We start from the raw sequence: 26,857 nt of genomic DNA, 5'->3' as shown, positions 1-26,857 counted from the left end.
CAGCACCTGCAGATTCCCCTAAATTCACGTTTATTAATGTTTTATGTGACGTGGAAATCTTTGCTTTGGGCAGCCGGACATACAAAAGTATATCACAGCTATAAGCTGCAACATAAATAGACAGGGCAAAGTGAGGAATAACGGGGGCAGTTGTCCGTTCAGAAATCTGATGGTGGAGGGGAAGAAGCTGCCGTTGAATCGTGAGAAACTCGGGTTCAAGTTCACGGTTATGGTTATCTGACTGTGTACAACCCAACGGACCAGGGTGCGTGTTTGTGTACGTACTGAGTGAGCCCCGCGGGCCTGCGCTGGTCTCCGAGGGTTGTTAGAGCACCCGAATAGGTTAATTGCTGTTTCACGTGGTTTAGAGGTCCTTGTGTTTATATCCAGCGACTCACTCCTTTCAAAGATTCAAAGCACATTTGAAATGCGATCTCCTGGCGCTTTCTGTATTTAGATGGGCTCCGTGTTGCTTGTGGATGTCCGATTCGCGCTAATCGCAGGGTCCCGGGTTTGAGAATGCTACTTGTCGCGGTGTCGCTGGGCTGAGTTTGGAATTATTCTGAATAACCTCTCGTCGCCCCCTGTCTTTCCTCTGCATTGCCAGCGCACACCGTGACAATACATCAGATAAATGAAACAAAATACTACCACAACACGTCAATAAAATATAATTCAAAATGCCTAAGTGCGCAGCACGGATAGACAGCAAACAGTTCGCTGTCATAGTGACGAGATCCCGGGGGTGGCAGGGTCTCACAGCCCGAGGGGTGAAGCTGTTACCCAGTCTGGCGGCCCTAGTGCTGATGCTCCTGCACCCTCAGAGAGATAGTGGGATGTGGTAGAGGGATCTTCAACGACGCTTCAGGTAAATGTCACAAAACCCTAGCGATCCTCTCGGCGGCGTTTTGCTGTCCTCTGTGGCGGGATACCTTGCAGCTTCTGACCGCACAATGATACCGCCAGGCAGGAATCTCTCGATGGTGCTCCTGTAGAAAGCTGTTAAACTGGAGACGGGAGCCTCAATCTCCTCAGAAACTGTAGACACTACTGTGCCTTCTTGGCTAATGAGGAGGTGTTATGGGTCCAGGTTAGATCGTCTGTTACGTGCAGGTGTCCGAATGGAATACAGTACCCGCTCGCCCCTCCCTGATGACAATCTCCCTCCTTTGGTCGCACCGGTCGCCCATGGATACTGCATCCTACAGGCCAGGACAGTGCGATATGTCCGGTGTCGCTCCACCTCTCTCCACGCAGCTGATGAATCCGAGGACCGGTACAGTTGGACACCGTCGCAGGAGACGCCAGTCATCGTGAACTCAACCCAGGGCTCCAACTCTGAATTTTCCCTTACGGCTTAAAGGCACCAGTAACCCACCTTTGTCCCTTCTGTTAGTAGAAACGGTTCCGCCGGCTTCAGCAGGCCGGGAGCTGGACTTGGTTGTCAGAGGCTGTTGCAGTTGCAAGGGCATTTAATAAGTAGTGGGAGCTCATCCCCACTACCCTCGCCAGCTATAACTGCCCTTGAATTCCACGCCCCCCGTCTCGTTTCTGCTCCCACCAGGATATGCAATTATTCTGGTTTCTCACTGTCACCCGGAAAGCCGGGACCTGCCGTGGATTTTCACCCCGCGCCCGCGTTCACCAGATTCTTTATTGTTGTTCTGCCTTTTACTTTTTGGCTTTGGGATCACGGATTTGTTTCGGGAAACTAACGAGGGGCAGTTTAAAGATGCCCCTATATATCAACTCCACTTGGAAGTGACAGGGAGCGTTTGTAAAATTGTCTGCTGCTGCCCTGAGCGATGTTCTGCCTCGGAATGTCTACCTTCCGTCTGACACAGCTCACAGTCTATTGTCTTATATGGTCAAACAGTCCCTTGGCGTCTGGAAGCCAAAAATAAACACGTGCGAGCGCAGATTGGAGCCCGGCTGTTCACATTGACACACAAAAAAGAGAGACTGCTGGGGGACAACAAGATGACGGGCTTCTCTTATTCCCAATACTTTTCTCTCTTTTATTCTCGATCCTCTCTCAGGTCGCCTGTGACCGGCGTTGCTCCCACAGCGAACCCTCCGAGGTCAGCTTTCTCCAGAAGATATGACGGCCGACCCTTCCCTGTCTCCAAACCCGCAACGTAAGTGTTCCGGCGCGGGAGGTCGAACGGGAGAGATGAATAATAATAATAATAACAATAACAATGAGCGTGCTTGGTTGTGCCGGTGTCTCAGATTCTGCCAGCTTAAGCTGAGAAAAATAATACAGTGATAACAATTAAGCAATTAATTCAAAAAGTAGAACTGTTTTCCAATGATGTAAACATGAACTTTGGACTAGATAGGTGCAGAATAGTAAACATAAAGAAGGGGGAATGGAGCTGGGAGAATGTAAAACAGCTGCAGGGTACGGTACAACTGATGGATGAATATGGAACATATATCAACAGGCAAAGAAAACAGATCATAGTGTGATAAGGGGAAAAGTTTCAACAGAACTTACCTCAAGGCTTAAGAAAATCTGCCAAACAGAGCTCAGTGGTAAAAATATAACAAAAGCAATAAACACATTTACTGTTTCTTTAGGCGTAATATCTTGGAAACCAATCTGGAAAATTTACAAAGAAAAATAATAACTGAAATTAGAAACTTTAGAAAACACTGTGTACACTGGAAGGTGCAGAGATTCACACTGCCTAGGGCAGGAGGAGGAAGAGGAATAACAGACATAGAACATTTACACAACTGTCAGATAAAATTCCTAAGGATATATTTTCTTCAAGGAAAACAGGATTCAGCACTCCATATGAACATATGCAATTCTGATAAGAAGCACACGCACTAAACTTAAATGAAAGCACAACCCAGAAACATGAAGAAATTATTGCCATTGAAGAAAGAGTTAACCGGCGGAAGAGCTTGACCCTCCAGGGAAGTCATCCCCTGGTCTGAGCATACTCGATGTCGACAAGGCAGTGTCGAGCGCCTGGCTCAGAGAACAGTTCCCCCCAGAAACAGAAACAATCCAACACATTACAGCAGGTTAACTCAATCTGATTACTAACACAAGCACAATCAAATGGCAAACGTCATTCATTAAAATCTTACTTTAAGATATAAACCATAGAAGACACCATACCCGATTATAAAGACAAGCCTGATTCAGTTTTAGAATCAGTCCTATGACCGATCCATTATTACAGACTGGGCAATCCAGAATAACCGTCCAGAGTTAATATTGCAGCAGAAACAAGCAAGAGCAATATGACAACACGTAACACACAGAAATCACTAACGGGAAAACACCAGAAACACTCAGAATTAAAAAAGGAAATTGAAAGACTGTGGAACATGAACAGGGTATACATTGTCCCAACATTAATATCTACAACTGGTATCACCCCAACATCACGGCACAATAGCATTAAACAATTAGGCCTACAGAACAATATTCATGTAAACTTCCAGAAAGCCAGAATGCTAAACATCACTAGAATAGTCCGAAAGTTCCTAGCAATTGAGAAATGAGTGTGCTTGGCTATGCCTGTGCCTCAGGTTTTACCAGCTTGAGCTGAGAAAAAATTTAATACTAGTAATAACTTACTTATAGAGCTCTTTGACAGAGGATGTAGTTTAAAAATGTTTTACGATGGGATAAAGTGCAAACATGCCACAGATGGCTGTGGAAGCCAAGTCATTGGGTATATTTAAAGCAGGTTCCTGATTAATCAGGGCGACAAAGGTTGCAGGGAGAAGGCAGGAGAATAGGGTTGAGAGGGATAATCAATCAGCTATGATAGAATGGCAGAGTCGGTGCGATGGGCCAAATGGTCTTACTTCATCAGGTCATTTTTTATTCCAGGGAGCCTGATCCTGTCACCGTAGCAATTAGTAAGGGAGACGAAGAAGCTCTGAAGAGAATGATACAAGCAGGGAAGAAACTCTGCATGCCAAATCCCGATGGTTGGATCCCTCTGCATGAAGCTGTCTTTTACAACAAACCAGGATGCGTGAAATTGCTGCTGTCAGGTTAGTAAGTGACTGGGTGACTTCAGGAATAACTGGACTGCAGTTTTAATTTCATGACGTACAACCTGACGGGGAAGGAACATGGCAAAGGAATTGAAAGCCATACAGTTTGGGAGAGAGTCCAGAGGAGGTTCACGAGAATGATCCCGGAATGAAATGGTTAACATATAAGGAGTGTTTGATGGTCCTGGGCCTGTACTTGCGGGAGATTAAAAGAACGATAGATACTTTATTGATCCCAAAGGAAATTATAGTGTCACAGTAGTATTACAAGTGCACAGATATAAATATTAGAAGAAGAAAGAATAAAAGGTAAGTTATCACAAACAGTCTAACAGGAGGGGTTATAACTTCCCCGGCTATAGGTTGACTCATTATAGAGCCTAATGGCCGAGGGTAAAAATAACCTTATATAGCGCTCTTTGGAACAGCACAGTTGTCTTAGTCTATTTCTAAAAGTGTTCCTCTGTTCAGCCAAGGTGACCTGCAGAGAGTGAGAAATATTGTCCAGAATTGCCAGGATTTTCTGTAGGTCTCTTCATTCTACCACAGTTTGACTCCTATAACCCTGCCAACCTTTCTAATCAGTTTATTATACCTGTTGGCATCACCCGTGTTGATGCCATTATCCCAGCACACCACTGGGGACAAAATTGTACTGGCGTCAACAGACTTGTTGTCGAGGGGGAATCTCTGGAATCTATCAAGTACTGAAAGGCCTAATAGAGTGGATATGGAGAGGCTGTTCCTAACAGTGATGGCACCTAGGACCAGAAAGCACAATGTCAGAACAGTGGGACGTCCATTTAGAACAGAGATGAGGAGGAATTTCTTTATTCAGTGGAATTCACTGCCACAAAGTGCTGTGTCAAGTCATTGGATATATTTAAAGTATTTTTGATTAGCCAGGCATTAAAAGTTATGGGGAGAAGACGAGAGAATGGGGTTGAGAGGAATAATACATCAACCATGATGGAATGGCAGAGGAGACATGATGGGCTGAGTGGCCTAATTCTGCTTGAATGTCTTATGGTCTTAACCTACTAACTGGTACGTTTCTGAACTTTGGGAGGAAACTTGGGCACCCAGAGGTCATGGGGAGTTGTACAAATTCCTTACAGATTGCTCTGGAATTGAACTCACACTCCGACGCCCGGAGTTGTAATAGAGTTGTTCTAACTGCTAGGCCAAAGAGCTTTTAAAGTGAAGGATAACATATGCATTGCAACCTTGGAAATAGTCCAGGTATTAAGGGAGACTGTGTTGTAAACATGTAATAGATAGTACACAGCCAGATTAAGGGTACACAACAGTATCAGTGTAACATACACAGAATAAACAGTGTGCAGGGTTGAAACTAGAGAGTGGGAGTAGTGAGAGAGAGTCTCATAGAACTCACATCAGAGAGAGCAGGAAAACCTCATCAGAGCCGGCATACCTAGAAGAGACTCCCAATGGAGCATACAACGGAGATACGAGGGACTGCCAATGCTGATTCTAGCATCTGGAATCTCTTCTCTCTCCACTGAGTGTATGCATACTAAGGGCACTGAGTTGGAGTTCCTTGTGGGCAGGAGAATGAGGTCCGATGACCTCCTGGGTATGTGAATTGGTGGGACTGGAGTTTGAGGCCTAGTGTTCAGGGTTCCGACATCAGCAAGTTTGGAGCCGGAGGCCTAGTGATCAGTGATCGGTGGACCTGGGTTGATGCAGAGGGTCGAGGTCTGAGGGTAGATTGGAAACCTGGTGTTACGACACGAGGGTTCTGACCAAAGAAAAAAATGGCTTAGCACTTTTGTACAAGGGTGCTTCTAAGGTGTGTCAAAAATCAAACTTACAAATATTAGCGAAAATAGCAAAAAGAAAACTGCCAATATTTGTAAAGAAGAAATCTACCAGAAAACTCTATAAATAGCTCCATACTCTGTACAGTGTGAACTCCTGACAGCTTGATTTCTCTCTCTCTCCCCTACCAAGAGCAATGAGCCCCACTTTTTAAGGCACCAGGACATATAATTTTTATTTACTCACAAAGTTAACTTAAGACTACACATGAATCAGAATATGATGCATCCCACAATGTAGTTAAAATCATATTACAAAGTAGACAGAAGTATCTACCTTGAATATAGTATACAAATAATATATACACATCCCCATTACTAAAGAAGTGGAATATTCCACCATGTATGGTGGGAAAGGCACCATCATGGCAAACTGAGCGCATCCGCTTGGTTTAAGACCCATTATAGAGGGAAGACATTGAAGTGCGCACACTCACCACAATGATGGCTGCAGAATGTCAAGTGTGTGTGTGTGTGTGTGTGTGTGTGTGTGTGTGTGTGTGTAACTACGCATATGGACAGAGTGAGTTTACTGAGCACTCTCTGTCATGCCCGGACTTCGAGGCCTGACGGCCACAGTCTGAGTCTGCGAATCTCTGCGAGCCCACTGGGGAAGTCGAAATTTCAATATCTGTGAGTCTGACCCGCTGGAGCCTAGAATCCAAAAGGGGACTCTTCTGGGGTTGGAGGACTGGTTATGTGCGTGACCAGGTGGATAGGAGAGAGGAACAAGGTTTGTTTTGTGGTTGTTATTTTGTCACTGGTTGTTTTCTGTTTTATTGTTTCTCATGTTGTTCTGCCAAGCATTATGGGAATGCTGTGTTGGTGCCAGAATGTGTTGTAATGCTTGCCCCGTATATCCTCAGGTGTGTCTGATGTGAATGCAAATAACACATTTCACTGTATTTTTCAGTGTACTTGAGATAAATCAATTTGAATCTTGAATTATATTGGTTTGGTCTTATACGTGCATTTATTACTGTAAAGAGAGCAAAAGTCTAATGTGATCCTAATGCTTTTAAGTTGTTTATGGTTAAAACGGTGAGTACACTTTATACTCTGAAGTTCATATTTGAACAAAGACTGTGGGGTATTTCTTTAACAGACCTTGAGTTACATCAAAAATAAGATGATGGGAAAGTAGCTAATTTGTGAACTTCTGTAAAATAGCTGTAAATGTGGTAGGATTTTCAGAAATTTGAGGCTACTGTTGTGCATTTGATATTTCAATAATATTTCAGTAATCTTGTGTGTGTATATATATATATATATATATATTCCTTGATTAAGTAGTCTTGTTTAAATCATCACATGATACGTGCACACCTTGCTTAAAGTAATCTCGAACTAGACCTGTATTCCCAGAATCCTTTGTATTCTTTGAATTAATTTAATGCTTTGCAGTTGCAAGACATAACATCTATCCTGACTAGAACTAATATATTTGGAGGCTACACTAACTAGAACTGTTCATACATTTGGAAGCTACCCCAATTCGATCTCCTTACAAACTTCAAGGCAACCCTAAATAGATCTGCAGTCTCCAGGGTTAAAAAATAATCAATGTGCCAAATAGTTAAGATGTTTCAAAAATTAATGTTTTTATCTTAAGGTTGCCAAATGTTTTTAAATAAAGCAGAGAATAATTGAAGCATCTATTTGGTGGAGGAAATGTGCCACACAATCCCCAGGGGAATAGTTCCATGGAGATGCTATTACCAGTGAAAAATTAGAACGTGAGCAGATGTTTGCTATTTCTGTCACTGTTTATTTAAGAATATTGTGTGATAATTGTAGAAGTTGTTTAAAGTTGGCTCTCTCCTCGAGATCTATTAGCAGAGAAGTCAAATTCTCATGCAACAGCTGTCCACTTTGAAGTAAACATCACATGAGAACACAAAGCAATTGAAGATGGGACTGGAAAAATTGTCACACAGGGTAGAAATCTGGAAAGATTGTACATCACTAGAACTTCTAGCTACATAGCAGCCTATGACAGATTTTCTTTCTTGCTAATTCACCAAATTAAGTAGAATGTGATAAGATACAGACTTGCCATGTCCTAAATGGTGGGATTACTGAAGGAGGAGAAAGGTTTAGCTAGACCCAACGTAGATTGGCAGACTGCTTTGTTGAGCACCTTCGTTCCATTTGCAACAAGCAGGGCTTCCCAGTGGCCAACCATTTTAATTGCAATCCCATTCTCATTCCACCATGTCAGCCCATGGCATCCTTTTCTGCCAGGATAATGCCACTCTCAGGTTGGCAGAGCAACACCTCATGTTCCATCTGGGTAGTCTGTAACCTGATGGCATGAACATAGATTTCTCTAACTTCCAGTACTTATTCCCCTTCCTATTACCTCCTGGTCCATTCCCAATCCTAGCTCTCCTTTTAGCCCTTCTTTTCTCTTCATCTATCACTTCCCCCTAGTGCCCCTCCTCTTTCCCTTTTTTCCATTGTCCACTCTCCTCTCTGATCAGATTCCTTCTTCTCTGGTCCTTTATCCTTTCAATCTATCACCTCCTAGTGTCTGACTTCATCCTCCTTCCCCCAAACACCCGGCTTCACTTTCCACCCTCCAGCCTGTTCTCCCTCTACTTGCCAACCTTCTTATTCGGCCTTCTTCCCACTTGCTTTCTGGTCCCGAAGACCTGAAAACTCGACTGGTTTTTCATTTCCACAGACGCTGTCTGAGCTGCAGAGTTTCTCCAGCATTTTGCATGTGTTACAACCAAAGATTTCCTTCTAGAAATTATAATGCATCAGAAATGAGCAGGCTAGAGAGGATGAGAAAACTCAGCATAAAGGAAATCAGACATTTAGAGCAGATTGTTGAGCCAAGAGTCAGGGGTTAACAAGATGGACCTTTGGGAAGGCAGGGTAGTGAGTCATGTATCTGTCAGATTGGCAGGGAAAAATGGAAAGAGGGTGATGGAATAGGAAAACTATGGAAAAGAAATAATTTCTAATATTGATTGAACATTTAGCTGATGGGATTTCGAGGAATAAGTATAGAGAGATCACAGACTGTTGCAGGAAATATAAGATTGTTGTAGTAGGTGATTTTAACTTGCCACTTATTGACTAGGAATCCCATACTGTAAAAGGACTAGATGGGATAGAGTTTGTCAAACGTGTTCAGGAAAGTTTCCTTCATCGGTACGTAAAAATCCCAGCAAGAGAGTGTGTGATACTGGATCTGCTGTTAGGGAATGGGACAGGGCAGGTGATAGAGGTGTGTGTAGGGGAATACTTTGTATCTGGTGATCACAATGACATTAGGTTCACATTAATGATGAAAAATATAGATCTAGTCCATGGGTTAAGATTCTAAATTGGAGAAAGGCCAATTTTGATGGGATCAGAAATGACTTGACCAGTGTGGATTGGGACAGGCTGTTTCCTGGCAAAGGTGAACTTGGTAAGTGGGAAGCCTTCCAAAAGCAGATTTTGAGAGTGTAAAATTTGTATGTGTCTGTCAGAATGAAAGGTAAGGATAACAAGTGTAGGAAACCTTGGCTTTCAAGAGATACAGAGGGCCTGGTTAAGAGGAAAAAGGAGGTGAATAGCAGGTATAGGGAGGTACAAACAAATGAGGAGCTTATGGAGTACAAGAAATGCAAAAGAACACTTCAGAAAGTAATCAGAAGAGCTAAAAGAAGGCACGGGATTCCCCTAGCAGGCAATGTGAAGGAGAATCCACAGGTTCTAAGGGATTTTATTGTCTTTTCCCAGTGGCTCAGGCAAGGGCGTATGAGTGTAGGTGTCAGAGCCCTGTGGAACTTGGGAGAGAGAGGATAAAAGGAGTAGATTCGGGTAAGAGTAAAAAACATTTCTTGAGCTGCACAGGCTCAGAAAGTGTTGGCGTTAGAGCCCTACTGAAGTTTGGAGTTATAGGTCACTCGATAGTCGGGGGACAAAAAGGAGATTCTGTGGCCGCAAACGAGACACCAGGATGGTGCGTTGCTCCTCAGCTGCAGGATATTCTCAAGGGGGATGGGGAACAGCAAGAGCTCGTGGTGCATATTGGCACAAAAGACATGGGCAGAAAAGGAAATGAGGTCCTGCACAATGAGTATGGAGAGATTTAAGGCCCTCCAAAGTTGTAATCTCCGGATTACTCCGTGTTGTGGGCTAGCACAGGCAGAAATGGGCAATAGCACAGAAGAAAGAATAGCTGAGAAGATGGTACTGGGGACAGGGTTTCAAGTTCTAGGATCGATCATTGGAACCTTTTCTGGGGAAGGGGTGGCCTGCACAAGAGGGACAGGTTGCACCTGAACTGGAGGGGAACCAATATCCTGACTGCGAGGCTGCTGTATGAGGTCATTCAGCCATTAAGCTCTATAATGAGTCAACCTATAGATGGGGCGGTGATGACTCCCTCCTGTTAGACAATTTCAAGTTACTTATTTTTTTATTCTTACTTACTTCTCTTCTAATATTTGTATATCTGTGCACTTGTAATGCCACTGTAATTTCCTTTGGGATCAATAAAATACTGATCTATCTATTTTTCTATCTAATGCTACTTGGGTGAGCTTAACCTAGATTTGCAGGGGTATGGAACCAGAGCTCCAGGTCAGTAAGGGAAGGATTGGACCAAAGGATAGATGTCAGGGAAAGTATTGTGGCCAAAATCCAAATAACAGGTTGATGGGTTGAAGTGCGTGCATTTTAATGCTACAGGTATTATGGGTGAGGGTGTTGAATTTAGAGCATGGATCAGCTGGTGGAACTATGATTTTGTAGCTATTAGTGAAACTTGCTTGAGAGAGAGAGGCAGGAACGGGTGATTACCATACCAAGTTTTTGAAGTTTTAGAAAAGATAGAGGAGGAGGTAAAAGAGAGAGGGGACACTACTAATCAAGGACAATATCACAGCTGCACTCAGAGGAGAAATAATGGAGCAGTTAGACACGGAGTCCATTTGGGTGGAACTCAGGAATAGAAAGGGTGCAATCACACTGGTGGGAATGTACTGCAGACCCCTAATAGCCACCATGACATTGAGAAACAGATGTGTAATTAGATTAAGGAAATGTGTAAAAATAGCAGGGTTGTTGTCATCGGGCATTTCAACTTCCCTGATTTAAAGTGGGACTTTCTGAGCATCAGGGGTTTAAATGGGGCAGAATTTGTTAACTGTATCCAAGAAGGTTTCTTAAAGCAATACGTGGACGGTCCAATGAGAGGAGGAGCCACGCTGGACCTGGTGTTGTGTAATGAACCTGGCCAGGTGACTGACCTTTCAGTGGGTGAGCAGTCAGGCAACAGTATTAGGAGAATGTGAGTGAGGTACTTAATGAGTACTTTGTTTCAGTATTTACCAAAGAAAGGATTTGGAGGACCAGGAGGTCAGTGTTGTGTGTATAAGTAAGTTAGGGTGTTTAGCGGTCAAGGATGACGAAGTGTTGGGCCTCCTAATGAGTATTAAGGTGAATGTCCCCAGGGCCTGAAGGAATTTACCCCAGGTTAATGAAAGAGGCAGGAGCCCTTGACCAGTATCTTTGTGTCCTCTCTAGCCACAGGCACGGGCCAGGAGGACGGGTGAGTGGCAAATGTTGTACCTCTACTTAAGAAGGGAACAGGGGAAAATTACGGGAACTATAGACTGGTGAGTCTGACGTCAATTGTAAGGAAATTGCTGGGGGAAATTCTTAGGGATAGGATATATAAGCATTTGGAAACCCATGGCTTAATTAGGGTTGGGGTTTTGGAAGGGTGTGGAGGAGGTTTACCTGGATGCTGCCTGGTTTGGAGGGCATGTGTTATCACGAGAGTTTGGATAAATTTGGGATGTTTTCTCTGGAGTGCCAAAAGCTGAGAGGAGATCTGTTGGAGGTTTACAGGATTATGAGAGGCATAGATAGAGTGGACAGAGAGTATCTGTTACCCACGGTTGAAATATCTAATACCAGAGGACATGCGTGGAAGATGAGAGGGGTAGGTTCAAGGAGGATGTGAGGCTAAGTTTTTTACTCAGAGAGGGTGGATGCCTGGAATGTGCTGTCTGGTATGGTGGAGGAGGCAAGTGCATTAGAGGCTTTTAAGAGATATATGGATAGGTACATGGACGTAAGAAAGATGGAGGGATTTGGACATGGTATAGATAAGAGGCAAGTGTTTGGGTGTTTTTGATTTGCTTTTTAGCTGTCTGGCACAACATTTTGGGCTGAATGGCCTGTTCCTGAAAGATCAAAATGGTAATCAGTGTGTGGAGACAAAACAGATGGGGGAGATCTTAAATGTATTCTTTGCATCTGTGTTTACTTGCGAGACAGACACAGAGTCTATAGAAGTGAGGCAAAGCAGCATCAACTTCATGGACCCTGTACAGATTACAGAGGAGGAGATGTTTGCTACCCTGAGGCAAATCAGAGTGGATAAATCTCCAGGGCTTGACAAGGTGTCCCCTCAGACCCTGTGGGAGGGAAGTGCAGAAATTGCTGGGGCCCCAGCAGAGATATTTAAATCATCCTTAGTGACAGGAGAGGTACCAGAGGACTGGAAGATAGCCAGTGATGTTCTGTTGTTTAAAAAAGGCTCAAAACATGAACCAGAAAATTATAGGCCAGTGAGTCTGACATCAGTTGTAAGAAAGTTATTGGAAAGTATTCTAAGGGACTGGATATCTAAGGATTTGGAAAGCCATGGACTGGTTAAGGATAGTCAGTATGGCTCCATGTGTGCTAGGTCATGTCTAACCGATCTTAAAGCTTTTTGAAGAAGTTACTAGGAAAGTGGATGTTGTCTACATGGACTTTGGCAAGGGATTTGACAAGGTCCTACGTGGGAAGTTGGTGAAGAAGGTTCAGTCACTCAGCATTCAAGATGAGGTAGTAAGTTGGATTAGACATTCGATGTGTGGGAGAAGCCAGAGAGTGGTAGTAGATGGTTCCCTCTCTAACTGGAGGCTGTAACTAGTGGATCGATGGTGGGTCGGTAGGTGTTTGTCATCTATTTCAATGATCTAGATGATAACGTGGTTAACTGGATCAGCAAATTTGCAGATGACACCAAGTTAGTGGACAGTGAGGAAGGCTATCATAGCTTGCAGAGGGATCAAATTCATCTGGAAAAATGGGTTGAAAAATGGCAGATGGAATTTAAAGCAGACGGCGTGAGGATTTGCACTTCAGTAGGACCAACCAAGGTAGGTCATACACAGTCAACCGTATGACACTGAGGAGTGCTGTAGAACAAAGGGATAGGGAAATATAGGTACATAATTCATTGAAAGTTGTATCATAGGTAGCCAGGGCCATAAAGAAAGCTATTGGCTCATTGGCCTAATATGGAGTATTGTGTGCAGTTTTGGTCATTGACTTACAGAAAGGGTGTAAATAAGTTTGAAAGAGTACAGAGAAAATTTGCAAGGATGTTATGGGGTCTGAAGGACCTGAGTTATAAGGAAAGATCAATAGGTTGGGACTTTATCCCTTAGAACAGAGAAGACTGTGAGCAGACTTGACAGACGTATACAGCAGGCTTTTTCCACAGAGATTGGGTGGGACTACAGCCAAGGTCATAGGTTAAGGGTGAAAGGTGAGAAGTTTCAGAGGAACATGAAGGAACCTTCTTCACTCAGAGGGCTGTGAGAGTGTGGAATGAGCTGTCAGAACAAGTGGTGCAAGCGAGCTCGATTTCAGCATTTAAGAGAAGTTTGGATAGGCAGGAGTATGGAGCGCTGTGGTCTCCGTGCAGGTCGATGGGAGTAGGCAGTTTAAATTTTTCATCATGGACTGGATGGGCTGAAGGCCTGCTTCTGTGCTGTACTTCTATATGACTCGGAATTACCAAGTGGAAATAAGAAGTATTGACAGGGCAAATGCAAGCAGGCTTTTTCTGCTGAGGTTGGGTGAGACTACAATTAGAAGTCATGGGTTAAGGGTGAAAGGATAAATGTTTAAGACCATAAGATATAGGAGCAGAATGAGGCCATTTGGCCTATTGAGTCTGCTCCAAAATCTCATCATGGCTGATCCAGTTTTCCTCTCAGCCCCAATTTCCTGCCTTCTCCCCGTATCCCTTCATGCCCTGACCAGTCAAGAATCTGTCAATCTCTGTGTTGAGATACATAAAGACCTGGCCCTCACAGCTGCCTGTTGCAAAGAATTCCACAGAGTCACCACCCTCTGGCTAAAGAAGTTCCTCATCATCTCCATTCTAAAAGGACACCCTCTATTCTGAGGCTCTGACCGCTGGTCTTAGACTATCCCACCATAGGTAACATCCTCTGCACATCCACTCGATCAAGGCCTTTAAGCATTCAATAGGTTTCAATGACATCACTCCCCATTCTTATGCATTCCAGTGAATACAGGCCCAGAGCCATCAAACGCTCTTCATATGACAAGCTGTTCAATCCTGGAATCAGTTTTATAAACGTTCTTTGAACATTCTCCCATTTCAGCACATCTTTTCTAAGATAAGGGGCCCAAATCTGATCACAATACTCAAGTGAGTCCTCACCTGTGCTATATAAAGTCTCAACATTACATCCTTGCTTTTATATTCTAGTCCTCTTGAAACAAATGCCGACATTGAATTTGCCTTCCTCACCACAGACTCAACCTGCAAATTAACCTTTAGTGAATCCTGCACAAGGACTCCAAAATACCTTTGCACCTCAGTTTTTTGTATTTTCTCTCCATTTAGAAAGTAGTCAACTCTTTCATTTCTTCTACCAAAGTGCATGACCATGCACTTCCCAACACTGTATTCCATCTGTCATTTCGTTGCCCATTCTCCTAATTTGTCTAAGTCCTTCTGTAGCCTCTCTACTTCCCCCAAACCACCTGCCCCTCTACCTATCTTCATATTGTTGGCAAACTTTGCAACAAAGCCATCAAATCCATCATCCAGATCATTGAAATATAACGTTAAAAAAATGGTCCCAACACTAACCCATGTGGAAAACAAGTAGACACTGGGAGCCAATCAGGAAAGGCTTCCTTTCTTTCCATTCTTTGCCTCCTGCCAATCAACCACTGCTTTATCCATGCTAGAATCTTTCCTGTAATACCATGGGCTCGTAGCTTGTTAAGCAGACTCATGCGTGGCAGCTTGTCAAAATCCTTCTGAAAATCCAAGTACACAATATCAACCGATTCTCATTTGTCTATCCTGCTTGTTATTTCTTCAAAGAATTCCAACAAATTTGTCAAGCAATATTTTTCCTTGAGGAAACCATGCTGACTACAGCCTATTTTATCCTGTGCCTTCAAGCACCCTGAGACCTCATCCTTAATAATTGACTCCAACATCTTCCCAACCACTGAGATCAGACTGACTGGCCTATAGTTTCCCTTTTCTGCCTCTCTCCCTTCTTGAAGAGTGGAGTGACACTTGCAATTTTCCACTCTTCCAGAACCAATCTAGAATCTAATGATTCTTGAAGGAAAGTTAATAATGCCTCCGCAATCTCTTCAGCCACTTCTTTCAGAACTCTGGGGTGTACACCATCTGGTCCAGGTGACTTATTCTTCTCTAGACCTTTCGGTTTCCCAAGAATCTTCTCTGTGGTAATGGTAACTTCACACACTTCATGCCCCCTGATATCTGGAACATTCATCATACTACTCGTGTCTTACCCAGTGAAGACTGACACAAAGTATTTATTCAATTTGTCCCCCATTATAACCTCTGCAGCATCTTTTTCCAGAGGTTCAATATTGACTCTCTCTTTTACACTAAAGCAACATTTAATCTCCTCTTCAATATTATTGGTTAGTTTACTTTTGTATTCCATCTTTACAAACCACAGGTTGGTGGTGGTGTAGTTAGTGTGGAGGATTGTTGAAGATTGCAGAGACACATTGATAGGATGCAGAAGTGGGCTGAGAAGTGGCAGATGGAGTTCAACCCAGAGAAGTGTGAGGTGGTACACTTTGGAAGGACAAATTCCAAGGCAGAGTACAAAGTAAATGGCAGGATACTTGGGAGTGTGGAGGAGCAGAGGGATCTAGGGGTACATGTCCACAGATCCCTGAAAGTTGCCTCACAGGTAGATAGGGTAGTTAAGAAAGCTGATGGGGTGTTAGCTTTCAGAAGTCGAAGGATAGAGTTTGAGGGTCACAGGGTAATGATGCAGCTCTATAAAACTCTGGTTAGGCCACACTTGGAGTACTGTGTCCAGTTCTGGTCGCCTCACTATAGGAAGGATATGGAAGCATTGGAAAGGGTACAGAGGAGATTTGCCAGGATGCTGCCTGGTTTAGAGAGTATGGATTATGATCAGAGATTAAGGGAGCTAGGGCTTTACTCTTTGGAGAGAAGGAGGATGAGAGGAGACATGATAGAGGTATACAAGATATTAAGAGGAATAGACAGAGTGGACAGCCAGCCCCTCTTCCCCAGGGCACCACTGCTCAGTACAAGAGGACATGGCTTTAAGGTAAGGGGAGGGATGTTCAAGGGGGGTATTAGAGGAAGGTTTGTTACTCACAGTGGTTGGTGCGTGGAATGCACTGCCTGAGTCAGTGGTGGAGGCAGACACACTAGTGAAATTTAAGAGACTACTAGACATTTAAGGTGGAGGGTTATATGGGAGGTAGGGTTTAAGGGTCGGCACAATATTTTGGGCCGAATAGCCTGTACTGTGCTGTATTGTTCTTTGTCCTTTACCTTCTTAATGACTTTTTTAGTTGCCTTATGTTGGTATTAAAAAGTTTCCCTATCCTCTAACTTCCCATTAATTTTTGCTCTATTATATGCCCTCCCTTTGAAGTAGGGGTTGGCATTGACTCCTCTTGTTAGCCACAGTTGTGTCATCTTTCCTTTAGAATTCCCAAAGATATATACATCTTTGGGATGTATATATCCGTGCCTTCCAAGTTGCTTCCAGAAATTCCAGCCATTGCTGCTCTGCCATCATCCCTGCCAGTGTTCTTTTCCAATCAGCTAGAAACATAGAAAACCTGTAGCACTGTGGTGAACTACATACACCTGTCTGGACACGGCCCTCTGCTGACTGCTCCTGTGGCTCCTCCCACAGACCCCTGTATAAAGGCGATTGGAGGCACTGCTCCTCCCTCAGTCTCCAGGATGTTGTGTGGTGATCTCTTGCTACTAATCGCGGTCTCTTGCAGCTAATAAAAGCCTATTGTTCGCCTCTCATCTCCGAGAGTTATTGATGGTGCATCAATTTTATTAGCTGCAATTTTAAAACATGGAGAGCATTTTACGACCAGACAAATTGGACATTGATCCTCAATCTCCCGAAGCAGCTATTGCTTTTGAACTCTGGCTTGCAAGCTTCCAATCGTACCTGGAAGAGATTCCCGTGACTGAGCCTGCTATCATGCACAGAGATCTCCTCTCCAGAGTCAGTCTGAGGGTATACTCCCTAATCAGGGACCTGCCGACCTACCAAGGGGCACTGGACGCCCTCAAAAGGCAGTACCTGTGGCCGGTGAACACCGTCTATACAAGACATTGCTTAGCGATGTGGCGGCAGCGGGCCGGAGAGTCGAGCGCTGAGTTTGTCCGGGCCCTACAGACACTCGTGCGGGCCTGCGACTGCAGGGGACTGATGGCGGAACAGCATGCGGAGCTCCTGGTACGAGACGCCTTCGTCACAGGGATCAGGTCAGTGTACGTGCGCCAGCGGCTGCTGGAACACGCCGATCTTAACTTACAGTCGGCGATCGTACTGGCCGATACGCTGGAGGCTGCTCTGCACAACGCTGACGCTGTCCAGGCGTGCGATCTCCCGCTGGCCCCGTGGATGCTGCAGACCCCGCCACCTGCTGGCGAATCGACCACAGCTGCTGCCACTCGCGAGTCCGTGAACTCCCCGCAACCCTCCGGCGTATCGACCACAGCTGCTGCCAGTTGCAAGTCTGCGCAGTGTTACTTCTGCGGACTCAAAAAGCACCCCCGAAAACACTGCCCGGCCCAAGAAGCTACCTGCTCCAGCTGCGGAAAGAAGGGCCACTTCGCCAAGGCCTGTGTCCAAACCACGAGCGGGGTCGAGCAGCGCCGCGTGCGAGGCATGGGGGTGGCCATCTTGGTCGCCGCCATCTTGCCTGCCCACCTCGTGCGAGGCATGGGAGTGGCCATCTTTGTCGGCGCCATCTCGCCCCGCCTCCAACCCACGGGTGCTTACCGGGCACCAAGACGGCGATTCAACTCTGGCCTCCATAACCCTCGACTAAAGCGCTCCACACCAGCTTGCAAGGTCAATGATGGACATCCTGGTGGAGGGGCACAGGACGAGCTGCCTGTTTGACACGGGCAGCACTGAGAGTTTTATTCACCCGGACACAGTGCAATGCTGCGGACTCATGACACAGCCGGTAAGCCAGAGGGTCACCATGGTATCTGGATCTCATTAAAACAGACATCCGGGGGGGGTTGTGTAGTGACATTGGTGGTGCAGGGCACAGAATATCGGAACTTTGCGTTACTGGTCATGCCTCAACTGTGTGCCCCTGTGCTATTGGGGCTCGACTTCCAGAGCCACCTGAAAAGTGTGACAATGGAGTATGACGGGCCCCTCCCACCACTCACTGTCAGGAATCCTCAGTTTTGTGGGACTTCGCCATATACTCCGTTACCACACGCACATACACACCGAACCACACATCCTGCCCAGCACCATGCCGATAGCTGTGCTACTGACACTACTTGCAGCCTCTCCACCCTCAAGATCCCTCCCCCATCGCTGTTCGCCAACCTGACCCCCGACTGTAAACCTGTGGCAACTAAAAGCAGGAGGTACAGCGCGGGGGACAGGGCCTACATTCAGTCGGAGGTGCAGTGGCTGCTCAGGAAGGGGATCATTGAGCCAAGCACAAGTCCTTGGAGGGTCCAGGTGGTTGTTGCTCGGACCGGGCAGAAAAATAGGATGGTCGTGGACTATAGCCAGACCATCAATAGGTTCACGCAGCTTGACGCGTACCCCCTACCCTGCATCGCAATATGGTCAACCAGATAGCTCAGTACAAGGTGTTCTCGACCATAAACCTGAAATCCGCTTATCACCAGCTCCCCATCCGCCCGGAGGACCGCCCCTACACGGCCTTCGAGGCGGACGGCAGGCTCTATCACTTCCTGCGTGTCCCCTTCGGTGTCACAAATGGTGTCTCTGTCTTCCAGAGAGAAATGGACTGGATGGTGGACCAGTGCCAACTGAAGGCCACGTTCCCATATCTGGATAACATCACCATCTGCGGTCACCACTGGCAGGATCATGACACCAACCTCCAATGATTTTTCCAAGTGGCCAAAGCTCTGAACCTTACCTATAACAGGGACAAGTGTGTGTTTGGAACCACCCAACTTGCAATCCTTGGGTATGTCGTGGAGAACGGGGTCATTGGCCCTGATCCCAATCGTATGCGCCCCCTGTTGGAACTCCCTCTTCCCGCCACCCTCAGAGCCCTCAAACGGTGCCTGGGCTTCTTTTCCTATTATGCCCAATGGGTCCCTCACTATGCAGACAAGGCCCGCCCCCGGTCAAGTCCACCACATTTCCCCTCTCAGCCGAGGCCCGCGCGGCCTTCAGCCGCATTAAAGGGGACATTGCCAAATCAACGATGCATGCGGTGCACGAGACCATTCCCTTCCAAGTAGAGAGTGACGCCTCCGATTTCGCGCTGGCTGCTACCCTCAATCAGGCAGGAAGGCCAGTAGCATTCTTTTCTCGTACCCTTCAAGGCCCTGAAATTCGGCACTCCGTGCTGGAGAAAAAAGCCCAGGCCATAGTGGAAGCTATTAGGCACTGGAGGCACTATCTCGTCGGCAAAAGGTTCACCTTGCTGACCGACCAGTGCTCAGTTGCGTTCATGTTTAGCAACCAACAGCGGGGCAAAATCAAAAATGATAAAATTTTGTGGTGGAGAATGGAACTCTCCACCTACAACTATGATATCCTGTACCAGCCTGGAAGGCTCAATGAGCCCCCGATGCCCTATCCCGGGGAGCGTGTGCCAGCGCGCAGCTCGACCGGCTATACGCCCTCCATGCAGATCTTTACCACCCGGGGGTCACCCGATTTTACCATTTTGTGAAAGCCCGGAACCTGCCTTACTCCCTTGAGGACATCAGGACGATGACTAGGGACTGCCAAGTCTGCGCTGAGTGCAAACCACACTTCTACCGTCCTGAAAAGGCGCAACTTATCAAGGCCACCTGCCCCTTTGAGCGACTGAGTGTTGACTTTAAGGGCCCCCTTCCCTCCACTGACCACAATGTCTACTTTCTCAACATAATCGACAAGTACTCGCGGTTCCCCTTTGCCATCCCCTGCCCCGATACCACTGCCACGTCTGTCACAAAAGCCCTGCACCAGCTCTTCACTCTGTTCGGATATCCCTGCTATATCCACAGTGATAGAGGCTCCTCCTTTATGAGTGACGAGTTGCGCCAGTACCTGGTGGCTAGGGGTATTGCTGCCTGTAGGACCACAAGCTATAATCCCCGGGGGAATGGACAGGTGGAGAGGGAGAATGCCACAGTGTGGAAGGCCACACTCTTAGCCCTTAGGTCAAAGGGATTGCCAGTCTCTCGCTGGCAGGAGGTCCTCCCCGAGGCACTCCACTCCATCCGCTCCCTGTTATGCACGTCCACCAATGCCACCCCTCATGAGCAACTCTTTTCTTTTCCCAGGAAGTCTGCCACTGGGACCACCCTACCAGCTTGGCTGACATTCCCAGGGCCAGTGCTGCTCCGGAAACATGCGAGGAGCAATAAATACTCCCCGCTGGTCGAGAGGGTTCACCTTCTACATGCGAACCCCCAGTATGCCTACGTGGTCTTACCTGATGGGCAGGAGGACACGGTCTCCATCTGCGACCTGGCGCCCGCAGGAGCACCAGACCCCTACCTCGAACACTCCATGGTGACTGTGAATCCCGTACCCACCGATATATATACCCATGAGACACCGCGCACACCAAGCCCTACACAGACTCCTCACGACACTCCCATACCAGCTGCCTCGCACACGCATGAGGGATTACTGATGCCTAACGGGCTGGCACCTCAAGTCAGGCCGGAGCCAGCACAACCACCGTCACTGGTGCAATCACCACCGGTGCTACGTAAATCGCAGCGATGGACTCGACCGCCTGATAGACTTAATCTGAAAATATACTTGTAAGAAACTTCGCCACCTGGGGACCCTCTTTTAAAACAAAGGTGGGGGTGAATGTGGTGAACTACATATACCTGTCTGGACACGCCCCTCTGCTGACTGCTCCTCTGGCTCCTCCCACAGACCCCTGTATAAAGGCGATTGGAGGCACTGCTCCTCCCACAGTCTCCAGGATGTTGTGTGGTGATCTCTTGCTGCTAATAAAAGCCTATTGTTTGCCTCCCATCTCCAAGAGTTATTGATGGTGCATCAAGCACAATACAGGCCCTTTGGCCACAAAGCTGTGCCGAACATGTCCTTACCTGAGAAATTACCTAGGCTTACCCATAGTCCTCTATTTTTCTGAGCTCCGTATACCTGTCCAGGAGCCTCTTAAAAGACCCTATCATTTCTGCCTCCTCCACCGTTACCGGCAGCCCATTCTACGCACTCAGAACTCTCTGAGTAAAAAAAACTTACCCCTGAATCTCCTCTGTACCTACTCCCCAGCACCTTAAACCTGTGCCCTCTTGTGGCAGCCATTTCAGCCCTGGGAAAAAGCCTCTGACTATCTACACAATCAATGCCTCTCATCATCTTATACAGCTCTATCAGGTCACCCCTCATCCTCCATCGCTCCAAGGAGAAAAGGCCAAGGACCCTCAACCTATTCTCATAAGGCATGCCCCCCAATCTAGGCAACATCCTTGTAAATCTCCTCTGCACCCTCTCTATGGTTTCCACATCCTTCCTGTAGTGAGGCGATCAGAACTAAGCACAGTATTCCAAGTGGGGTCAGTGCAGGGTCCTATATAGCTGCAACATTACCTCTTGGCTCCTAAACTCAATCCCAGGATTGATGAAGGCCAATGCACCGAATGCCTTCTTAACCAGAGAGACAACCTGCGCAGCTGCTTTGAGTGTCCTATGGCCTCGGACCCCAAGATCCCTCTGATTTCTAGTTCTGGCCAGCTTCTCTCATGCCTCTGTAATTCCACTTTACTCAACTGTAATACTGATACATCTGACTTTAGCTTCCCCTTCTTAAATTTCAGGGTGAACTTGATCACCTGTCCGTGAAGGTTTTTACCTCCAGCTCTCTGATCAGCTCTGGTTCATTGCAGAACACCCGGTCCAGAATATCTCAACCTGTGTGGCAGGCTCAACCATGAGCTGCTCTTAAAAGCCATCTCAGAAACACTCTAGAAATTCTCTCTCCTGTAATCAATTTTCCCAATCTACCTGCATGGGAAGCCCCCCATGTCTATTTGCCATTGCCCTCTTGGCATGCGTTTTCGATCGCCTGTTGTAATTTGTAGATTACATCCTTATTACTGTTTTGGGTTCTGTATACAACTCCCTGCAGGTTCTTTTCACTCTTGCAGTTACTTAGCTCTATCCATATTTTTAACACTTTCATATGTCACCACTTTCTAATGATTTGATTTCATTTATTACCATCAGAGCAATGCTGACCCCTCTGCCTTCCTCCCTGTCTTTTTGATACAATGTGTATCCTTGGACATTAAGCTCCCAGCTGTAATCTTCTTTCAGCCATGATTCAGTGATGCCTACGACATCGTACATGTCAATCTGTAACCGTGCTGCAAGTTCATCTACTTTATTCTGTGTACTGCACACATTCAGATACAACACCTTTGGTTGATTTTGTCCATCTTTACATTGCATCTCATTCTGTTGACTGCAATTTTGCCCTGTCAGCTGCCTCTCCTGACTGCACATTGCTTCTGTTTGTAAAACCAGCTGCCTCGTCTTCAGCACTATCGTCCGCCTTTCCTACGACACTTCTTGCATTGAAGTAAATGCAGATCTGGACACTAGTCACACCAGGCTCAACCTTTTGATTCCTAACTTTGTCTTAGGGAAATAAGGTGCAAGGGGAACGTGAGGGGCAACCTCTTCACTCAGAAGGTGGTGAGATTGCGGACTGATCTTGGAGTAGGTTTGAAGGTTTGCACAGTGTCACGGCCTGAAGAGCTGTACTGTGCAGTAATAAGACCATAAGACCATAAGACATAAGGCATCTGGCCAATCATGTCCGCTCTGCCATCTTAGCTGGTTTATTATCCCTCTCAACCCCATTCTCTTGCCTTCTCCTCATAGTCTTTGACACTCTGATTAATTGAGAACTTATCAACCTCTGCTCTGAATATACCCAATGATCTGGCTTCCACAGCCATCTGTGGCAATGAATTCCACAGGTTCACTACCTTCCTCCCCGTCTCCATTTTAAGGGGATATCCCTGTTTTCTGAAGTTGTCCTCTGGTGTTAGACATCGCACTTTGGGAAATATCTACGGGCACTGCTGTGGCGTGACGCTATCACAGCTCAGGATGTCAAAGCTCAGAGTTCAATCATACGTAAGCAGTCAGCATGGACTCCCTGTGGAATGTGTGGGTTTTCTCCATGTCTTCTGGTTTCTTCGCACAGTCCAAAGATGTACCAGTTGTAGGTTAATTGATTATTGTAAATTGTCACCAAAGTACCTGTTCCTTATATGTTAACCCTTTCATTCCTGGGGTAATTCTCGTGAACCTCCTGGACCCTCTCCAATGCCAGCACATCTTTGCTTAGCTGAGTTGAAATGTTTACGTGATTTACTGTAAACAGCTTATCCTGGAACGGTGGATTGTCGGACGCTGAGAGAGGAAACAGCTCTATATTTAGCAACATCCCGAGGATACGTGGAGTGTCTGACTTGTTTACTGGAAGCTGGGGCGGAATGCGATATCACCAATAAGACCAAAGAAACAGCACTCTACAAAGGTAACCAACACTCTTCTTCAGTTTATGTATTGCCTCTATAAACCATTCCCAAACAGAGATTGCAGTGGATTAGCCGGTAAGTGTTGAAAGCTTTTGTGGGTTCTGTCAAGGGTGCATACTGTGCACTTGCAAAATGTGGATCAGAATCAGAATCAGGTTTATTATCACTGGCATGTGACGTGAAATTTATTAACTTAGCAGCAGCAGTTCAATGCAATACGTAATCTAGCAGAAAGAAAAAATAATAATAAAATAAAACATAAAATAAGCAAGTAGATCAATTATGTACCAACACTGCAACCTCCAGCACTTAGAAGAAAAACTGCTTCTGAAGCCCTTCATGATAAATAGTCTTTTATACAGTGAAATACCTGGCAGGAATTGCAAAACATTTGACCACAAGACCCTACGAAGAACTGTATGGACTGATAAGAGAATTATCACAGTCTCTCTTTCACCTATCAGAGATGTTTATCAGGAGCACTGTATACATGTACACAGGGCCTTAGCATTGTCAATGACCCCGCTCGTCCTTCCAACAATCTCTGTAACACCCTACCATCAGGCAGGAGGTACTCTAGCATTAGGACAAGAACTTTTAGGATGAGAAACAACTTCTTCCTCCAGACTGTGAGACTACTAAACACCTTGCGAGCACCCAAGTCTTATCACGTTGTGTCAGAGGCATTATACTATTTACTTTGTAACTTGTGTCATAAATGCATTTTATCATTTGTTAACTTAATGGCAGTAATATTACTTTATGTGTGAGAGATATATTGTGTTGTGCACCTTGGTCTGGGGGAGTGTTGTTTTGTTTGGTGGTATATGGCAGCTTGAACTAGTGACTTAGTTGCTTATTTATTGAGATACAGCCTGGCCCTTCAAACCACACCCCCAGCAATCCCCCGATTTAATCCTCGCCTAGTCATGGGACAATTTACAATGACCAATTAACCTTCCAACCAGTATGTCTTTGGACCGTGGGAGGTAACCGGAGTGGCCGGAGGAAATCCATGCCATCACGGAGAGAATGCACAAATTCCTTAAAGGCAGCAGAGGGAAATGAACTGGGCTACTGTGTTGCCCATCTTCTTAACAGTTAACCAGTCTCAGGTGTCCCTCAGGGTCACACACTATCCTGCCTAGGAAACAGGTGGCCATTCCTTCATTGGGCCCAACTGGGAGAACTAGCCACCCAATGACACTGCAAAAGGTTTGTGGAAGGGAACTGAGCACCACTTTCCAATTCTGGATGGGCAACGCAGTCAGGTCTGGACAGACATGACCATAAGCAATGAACAAAATTATCCTAATTTCCCACTTTAAATTATTGCATTAATTTTACACGACAACCAAATGACTTTTCAATTTGTGCTTCACCCACTAAAACTCTATCAAGTTCAAGTTTATTGTCATCTGACAGTACATAGAAAGAACCAAATGCAACAACGTTCCTCTGGACCAGACAGACAGACAGACAGACTTTATTGATCCCGAGGCAAATTGGGTTTTGTTACAGCTGCACCAACCAAGAATAGTGAAGAAATATAGCAATATAAAACCACAAATAATCAAATAATAATAAGTTAATCATGCCAAGTGGAAATAAGTCCAGGACCAACCTATTGGCTCAGGGTGTCACACAACATATATTACACCCAGTACATTAAACAAAATACAGAGGATTCCAGTTCATTGGGACACCTCAGACTAATATATTTTGATCCAATTAGTGGCTGCATATGCAACTAACACAATATAAAAACTTTGCTTGAAGCATGGTGTTGCGTCTAATGGCCACACAAGTGCACCTGACTGACACTAGTTAGTATCCGTTCAGCAACAGTCTCCTGTCCAAGTTAAGTGGCATAGTGTCCCAAATAAATTAAGGGAACCCTGACAATTTTCTCGATTAGTTTTTGTGCTTTGAGAGTTGTCCTGAATAAGCAGCTGCACCAATTAACTGATGCCCCAATTAACCAGAAACCACCGCATTACCACAAATAAATTAATAAAATAGAATTCAAAAATGCATATATTGTGCAGCACAATGTCCCCAATTTTGTCAGCACATATTAATTTAGCTTTTTGATTTCTTTTTCTACAGCCTGTGAAAATAAAAATGTGGAGGTTGTGAAATTGCTGGTTAAGTTCAATGCTGATGTGAATCACCGCTGCAACCGTGGATGGACTGCTCTTCACGAGGCAGTTGTACGGAATGATCTGGACATTATTGAAACTCTGATCACCGCCGGTGCCAAGATTGAGTCAACAAATGCCTATGGAGTCACTCCATTGTTTGTTGCAGCTCAGAGTGGACAATTGGAAGCCTCGCGTTTTCTTGTCAAGTGTGGTAAGTGTAACTATCTCCAAGTGTGTTAGTGAGAATGGACACTGGACTATGAGGTCTTCTACTGCAAGGATTTGGTAATCAAAGGACGCCAAGCTGGAAGACAATTGGTAAAAGGCAAAATGAGGAGAGAAACAAAGACAACACTGGAGAACTCAGCAGGTCAGGCAGCATCTGTGGAGACATATAAACAGTCGACATTTCAGGCTGGGACTCTAAGGGGAAGAAGCCAGAATAAAAAGGTGGGGGGAGGGGAATGAGGACAAGCTAGAAGTTGATAGGTGAAGCCAGGTGGGTGGGAGTGGGGGGATGAAGTTAGAACCTGGGAGGCGATAGGTGGAAAAGGCAAAGGGCTGAAGAGGAAGGAATCTGATAGGAGAGGAGAGTGGACCATGGAGAGAGGAGAGGAGGATGAGCACCAGGGGAAGTTGAATGGCAGGTGAGGGGAAGAGAAGGGGTAAAAGGGGAGCTGGGGTTGGGAATGGAAAGGCAGGGAATGGGGATGGGGAATATCCTCACCGAGCAGCTGAGGAGGAGGAGTAAGAGGTTGGAGTTGGGAACTGAAAACAGGAAAGAGGGAGGAGAATAAAATTACCAGGTTGGAGACATTGAGGTTCATACATTAGGTTGGAGGCTAAAATGAGGAGAGAGTTTGCTGAGCAGTGAGTTTTTATGATCTACATTGCACTCTGTCAGAGGGGTGAGAGCAGGTTTAGAAGGGACGGATAAACGGTTGAAGAGGAGGACGATTCACTACTCT

At 45.7% G+C, this 26,857-nt stretch overlaps 1 protein-coding gene across 4 annotated transcripts in view; it reads left to right on the top strand.

Annotated features, from left to right (window-relative positions):
- Positions 1 to 26,857, top strand: part of asb2a.1 (ankyrin repeat and SOCS box containing 2a, tandem duplicate 1) — a 113,262-nt gene that overhangs the window by 27,449 nt on the left and 58,956 nt on the right. For all 4 annotated transcript variants that reach the window (XR_012098156.1, XM_073039166.1, XM_073039165.1 and 1 more), the window contains exons 3-6: positions 2,040 to 2,138; positions 3,860 to 4,026; positions 23,589 to 23,744; positions 25,855 to 26,100. Coding sequence is in view for 3 of the 4 variants with exons in the window: in XM_073039166.1 (XP_072895267.1) it covers positions 2,040 to 2,138; positions 3,860 to 4,026; positions 23,589 to 23,744; positions 25,855 to 26,100 (668 nt within the window). In the remaining variant the exon portion in view is untranslated. The remainder of the gene's footprint in view (positions 1 to 2,039; positions 2,139 to 3,859; positions 4,027 to 23,588; positions 23,745 to 25,854; positions 26,101 to 26,857) is intronic.

This window comes from Hemitrygon akajei, chromosome 3 (genome assembly GCF_048418815.1).
Source record: "Hemitrygon akajei chromosome 3, sHemAka1.3, whole genome shotgun sequence".
NCBI lineage: Eukaryota > Metazoa > Chordata > Chondrichthyes > Myliobatiformes > Dasyatidae > Hemitrygon > Hemitrygon akajei.
This window is presented reverse-complemented; position numbering and strand designations above follow the sequence as displayed.